Source organism: Solanum verrucosum, unplaced genomic scaffold (genome assembly GCF_900185275.1).
Source record: "Solanum verrucosum unplaced genomic scaffold, falcon-dt-bn FXZP01000229.1, whole genome shotgun sequence".
Taxonomy (NCBI): domain Eukaryota; kingdom Viridiplantae; phylum Streptophyta; class Magnoliopsida; order Solanales; family Solanaceae; genus Solanum; species Solanum verrucosum.
This window is the reverse complement of record NW_026020011.1, coordinates 5,077,091-5,083,901: the sequence shown is the minus strand read 5'-3', so window position 1 is coordinate 5,083,901 and position 6,811 is coordinate 5,077,091. Positions and strand designations below refer to the sequence as shown.

General features: G+C 32.3%; 1 protein-coding gene across 1 annotated transcript; it reads left to right on the top strand.

Moving 5' to 3' along the window:
• The first annotated feature begins 733 nt into the window (after positions 1-733).
• LOC125820108 (cypmaclein-like) lies at positions 734-2,330 on the top strand. Its single transcript, XM_049499528.1, has 3 exons — positions 734-869; positions 982-1,036; positions 2,062-2,330. The coding sequence occupies exons 1-3, from the start codon at positions 765-767 to the stop codon at positions 2,241-2,243; spliced, it is 342 nt and encodes a 113-aa protein (XP_049355485.1). The 5' UTR covers positions 734-764; the 3' UTR covers positions 2,244-2,330.
• Positions 2,331-6,811: the final 4,481 nt, after the last annotated feature.

The following is a 6,811-nucleotide window of genomic DNA, read 5'->3' as shown; positions in this document are numbered from 1 at the left end:
AATATTTTTAATAATCTTGATAATTAATATGAAACGAAGGGAGTGCAACAATCGAAAAAGAGGAGACGACCAGAGCAGGCTAATTAAACTAGTCTTTGATCATAAATTTTGGATTAAGTTTTGAAAAATTATCTTTAAATATCTATTGACCATAAAATTTGATTAGATTTAAAAAATCTTATCTACAAATATTTTCAAGTTTTCAAAAACTGGCTCACACCAATTTTCGAATTTTAAAACATCCACTCACAAAATTTTAAAATATTTTTAAATAAAATACATATCCAAACATACTTCAAAAATGTAAATTTCAAGTTTCAAGAGGAGCTTAAGATTACTAAATTACGAGAATTTCTTTTAAAAAATAATTCTTTAAAATTGTTCTAGCAGATTCTTAAAAAAATACACGAATATTGGATAAACTTTATATATTGTAGATATATTACAGCCACTTTTGTCTTTTTCCCCATTGTGTCTGTTGATGTAGCCGAATTCTAAATTTAATTGTAATTTTATTAATTTAAAATTGTATTAAAATGCTCATTTTTAGTCATGAATAAAAGTTATATAGATTAATTACTTACTTGCACGTCAAATAATAAGGAAAATAATACTTAATTTTAATTTCCAAGCTGTTTACAGCTGTTACTCACTTTAATTTTCTTTCTTTTCAAGTCTATTTATATGAAAATCATGAATGATAACTTTATTTTATAATCTTTAAAAACTATAGATGTAAAAGTTTATTTCAAGAAGTGTTAGCCATGGCCATCTCCAAATTTCTTCTTGTTACTATGGTTTTGATTTCTCTATTTGTTTTTTGTCTTGTGGAAGCTGATGATGATGATGGTGACGGTGACAATCAAGTGGTATCTTCTTTAAATTTGAGTATTTAATTTATTATCAGAATTATATAAAAATTAGCTATGAAATTCATCGTGTTATAACACGTAGCTAAATAAGATTTGATGATTAATTTAGGTGTACACGGCTGGACCAGAGGGTGCTAACAACCCTACTTACATCCCTACATCAGGTAATTAATTAATCATATATATTATAAACCATCAACTTTTATTTATAATTTGAAAGTGTGATATATAACCTATAGTCCATTATTCAATTTTCATATTTGTATCAAATGAGATTGAAATTAACTGCTAATTTTAACAAGCATCCCCTCTAAGCTAGGATTAATTTTACTTGTGGAATCAGGGAGCAACTGTAAAATTATTTTATTTTGTGTTCTGAAAGCAATCACTAATATTTGTATTAAAATCGATTATATACATGACACTTTTGAAATGCCTGGTAGAGATGTTTTGTGATTACTTGAATTTTTCAAAAAAAAACATAAATAGTAATTTCTACTAATTTTGAACTCTTGGTCACACAAGAAAGTAATAGATGCACAAATATTTCCACAAACTTAGCTTGCTAACATTTGACCATACATTTTGAATCAGATTTTGAAGATTTATTTTCAAATATCTGTTTGATATCTTAAATTTGATCAGAATTTGAAAATCTAATCTTTAAATATTTTCAAGTTTTCAAACTAGATTTTACGAGAAATTTCATTCCATCCACAAAATTTCAAAGTCAAAATACATAACCAAACATAACTTCAAGTTTCAAAATTAATCACAACTTCAAAAATTCACATTTTCAAATTTCAATATTAGGAATACTGCGTTAAGAGCTTGTGGGGAACACTTATGCCCTAATTTTCATCTCATATTGATCATATCTCAAACTACAAATCCTGTTTACTTGCTACTTAGTGATACAAATCAACAAACTGTTATTTTATTCAACCCCCCCCCCCCCCCTTTTGTTACTTTTCTCGGAAATCATTTGACTAAACATAGGTAAGCGTAAGTTAGCCTAAGTCTGAACCATAGTCCTCGTGGGATCGACCCTAACCTGAAAGTTAGGTTCTTTATTTGACAACGATTGCTTATACTTCTTTCGGGAGGTATAATTTGGCATATCAAATTTTGTAAATTTTTTACCAACGAGAACTTAAAATCCTAAATCCGTCCTCGTAAATTTTTGCAGAGTGTGGGACAGCATGTGAGGCAAGATGTAGTCTAGCATCAAGGCATAAAATGTGTTTGAGAGCATGTGGGACTTGCTGCACTCGTTGTAACTGTGTGCCTCCTGGCACCTCTGGGAACCAAGATCTTTGCCCTTGTTATCGTGACATGCTCACTCATCATGGCAAACATAAGTGTCCCTAAATGTATATATATATACTATACATAGTAATATATGTATAAAAAAAAAACTTTTAAGAAGTGATCTAAATAAAACGCGTTAAATTTAAGCTAATCTTTAGATATTCTGTCTAATTTTTTATCGATTTGAAATTTACGATTTCTTTTTTCGTATCGATCTATGCTCTATCGCGTGCGCTAGATGATGAATGTCACTCGTGTAGTCCCTATTGTGATATAAATAGTTATGTGATACATTTCATGTAAAAGGAAGTTTATTGACTTTATCACAACATTTCTCATGTTTTGGTATAACTTCAGTTTACTAAGTTCATGACTCTAGATAAGAAGAGATACAGAGGTTGAAGATTAGGTTAGACGTAGTCAAGTGTTATCGTACACAAATTGATGTAATGGATAGGCTCATACACTTCTCCTTATTAGTAGTATTATTTAGTGATGATTGCTATATTAATTAATCTTTTTCTTTTATGTGTATTATTATCTGTTGCTTCATTTGTTTTGTATCTTGCTATTTTGTTTGTCTTTTTTTTTTGGCTATCATGCTTCAAATTCTTCTTGTTCTTTTTTCTATCGAGCGAGGGTGTATTTATTGAAACTACATCTCTATGCCATAAAGATAGAAATAAAGTCTATATATAACATATTCTCTTCAAGAAAATTTGCATAAGCATCGGTAATCTACAAACTAACGTCTTTGTTGCATGGTATAAAATCGATGACTACTAACATAAACATGCTAGAATATATTTAAGTACAAAAATAGAAAGAAAAACATAATTAGTTACAATAGGATTTAGTATGATATTTCATATTTACAAAAAGTAAATATTGAATACCATACCAATGAATAATTATAGTTCACTCTGCCGCGCGAAAAAAATTGAGAAAATCACCTAATTTTTGTAAACTGGCACTTAAATAAGCCAAAATAACTCAAACAATGGTGAAATTGACCCCTGAATACCCAAAAATGACTCAAAAATGGTGAGCATGTACATATTTCTCCCCCAACTCCTTACGGAGGGTTCCGTAAAGGTTTTACAAAGAAATCGTCTAAATGTCATATCACCAAAATATTCATGGGCTAACATACAAAAAAATTGAGAAAATCGCCTAAGTCCTGTAAATTGTCACCTAAATGTTCAAAACTGACTAAAAAAGGTGAGTCTATGCATACTGATCCTCCAACTCCCAATGGAGGGTTTCATAAGGATTTCGCAAAGAAATTATTCGGAAGTCATATCACACATATATTCATGGGCTAACACACACGAATAACTTGTTGTAAATTAGCCCCTAAATGCCCAAAAAATGACTCAAAAAATGGTGACACTGTATGTAATGTTTCATCAACTCCCTACAGAGGGTTCCATTAAGATTTTGCAAAGAAATCATCCAAAGGCTGTATCACCAAAATATTCATAAGCTAAGGCATACGAAAAACTAAAAAAATCGTCTAATTCCTATAAACTGGCCCCTAAATGCCCAAAAAAAACACAAAAATGTGAGACTGTACGTACTGCTCCCAACTCCCTACAGAAGGTTTCACAAAGAAATTATCCGGAAGCCATATCACTAAATCATCATGGGCTAAGACACGCGAAAAATTGAGAAAAATCACCTACTTCCTGTAAATTGACCCCTAAATGCCCAAAAATGACTCAAAAAAATTGTGAGACTGTACGTACTTCCACCATCCCTACGAAGAGTTCCGTAAAGGTTTCACAAATAAATCGTTTGGAAGCCATATTTCAAACAGAGTCAGCCGACCATATTTCAAAAAATCTATGGACTAACACACACAAAAGACTAAAATTTTAATGTTAAATTCCTAGCTTGTGACCCCATAAACTAAAAAAGATGATGTGGATCATGTTTAGGCTACCATTATTCACTTAGGTTGTCTTGGATGGACCTACATTATTTGAGGCCAAACGAAGTCAATTGGCCATATTCCAAGAAATTCGTGGACTATTATGCACAAAAGAATGAGATTTTGCTAAATTCATGTTTTGTGACCAATAATCTCCAAAAAAAAAAAAGTGGTGTGGATCCTGTATAGGCTACTAATATAGTTCATTAGGTCGTCGTGGATGGATCCACAAAGCTAATTGTTTAGACATTGAAAGTTTGATGCTCTATCTTGGATGCATTTTTTTGTGTAATTTTAACAAAGAAAGTAATTTATACTTTCTTAAATAGTCGGTCATAATTCCCTCATATATACATGAGCATATGTAATTAGTCAAAATCAAATAAACTAAGGCTATCAATTTACGATACAACAAAATATAAGACTAAATCATACCGAAATAATTTGGTATGATAATGATACAATATTTTTAAAAATTGGATTTCAAAATTCACAAACCAAAGTTGTCAAATGTTGCAGCATACATTAGCCCATAGATATGGCTCCCGGAGCACACAAATTTTTTTTATCAAAAATATTTATTAGAACCTCCGTAATGAATTGGGGAACCTTCACGTATACTCACACCATTTTTTTAACGTCCATTTACACATTTACAAGCTTTTTCAGGAATTGCCAAATTTCTCAATGTTTCATGTGCAATAATTATCCCATGGATCTGAAACTCGGAGCATCCAAAAAAAATTCTTGGACATCCGTAATGAGTTAGGGAACCTTCACGTATACTCACACCATTTTTTTCAAGCGCATTTCCGCATTTACAAAATATTTTTTAAGAATCGCCCAAATTCCCCGACTTTTCATGTGTATTAGCTCATGGATCTAGCGCCCGGATCACCCAAAATTATTTCTTAAAAAACTTTATGAGGACCTCCATAATTAGTTAGGGAACCTTCACGTATACTCACACCATTTTTTTAACGTCATTTTTGCATTTACAAGCCTTTTTAGGAATCGCCCAAATTTCCTCATTTTTCTTGTGTATTAGCCCATGAATATGGTACCCGGAGCATCCAATTTTTTTTTATCAAAAATCTTTATAACGACCTCCGTAATTAGTTGGGGGAAACTTCGCGTATACTCACACCATTTTTTTCACACCCACTTTCGCATTTACATTCCCTTTTTTAAGCAACACCCAAATTTTTCGATTTTTCGTGTGTATTAGCCCATGGATCTGACACCCAAAGCATTCAAAAAAAATTCCCAAATTTTTTTATGAGGACCTCTGTAATGAGTTGGGGAGCCTTCACGTATACCCACACCATTTTTTCATGCCTATTTTCGCATTTACAAGCCATTTTTAAAGAATCATGCACCCAAATTTCCCAATTTTTCGTGTGTATTAACCCATTGATCTGACGCTCGTATCACCCAATTTTTTTTCTCAAAAACTTTATGAGGACCTCTGCAATGAGTTGGGAACCTTCACACATACTCACACCATTTTTAACATCAATTTCCGCATTTACAAGCCTTTTTTTAGAAATCACCAAAATTTTCCAATTTTTCGTGTGTATTAGCCTATGGATCTAGCGCCTAGAGCATAAAAAAAAAATCTCAAAAAAGTTTACGAGGACCTCCGTAATGAGTTGGGGAACCTGCACGTATACTCACACCATTTTTTTCATGCTCATTTCCGCATTTATTAACACATTTTTAGGAATCACTCAAATTTCCCAATTTTTCGTGTGTATTAGCCCATGAATCTGGCGCCTAGAACATCCAAAAAAAAATTCTCAAAAAACTTTACGCCGTAGTGAGTTGGGAAATCTTCATGTATACTCACACCATTTTTTTCACGTTCATTTCCGCATTTACAAGCCTTTTTTAAGGAATCTCCCAAATTCCCTGATTTTTCGTGTGTATTAGCCCATGGATGTGGCGCACAGAGCACCCTAATTGTTTTTCTCAAAAACAAATTATGAGGACATCAGTAATGAGTTGGGGAACCGTTAAGTATAGTCACACCATTTTTTTTCACGCCCATTTCCACATTTACAAAGCTCTTTTTAGGAATTGCTCAAATTTTTTAATTTTTCATGTGTATTAGCCTATGGATCTAACCCGGAGCATCCAATTTTTTTCTCAAAAAATATTATGATGAGTTAGAGAACCTTCACGTAGACTCACACTATTTTTTCATTCTCATTTCCACATTTACAAGCTATTTTTTTAAGAACTACCCAAATTTCATGATTTTTCAATTGTATTAGCCTGTGAATCTAGCGTTCGGAGCACCCAAAAATATTTTGTCAAAAACCTTTATGAGGACCTCCGTAGTATGTTGTAGAACCTTCACGTATACTCACAACATTTTTTTATCGCCCATTTACAGGAATCGCACAAATTCTCTAATTTTTCGAGTGTATTTGCCTATGGATCTGGCGCCCGAGTAATTCAAAGTATTTTTCTCAAAAAACTTTATGAAGACCTACGTATTGAGTTGGGGAACCTTCACGTATACTCACACCATTTTTTTCACGGTCATTTCCACATTTACAAGCATTTTTTTAAGAATCGCCCAAATTTCCCAATTTTTCTTATGTATTTGCACAGTGATCTGGCGAGTGGAGCATCCATAATTTTTTTCTCAAAAAATTTTATGAGGACCTCCGTAATTAGTTGAGGAGCC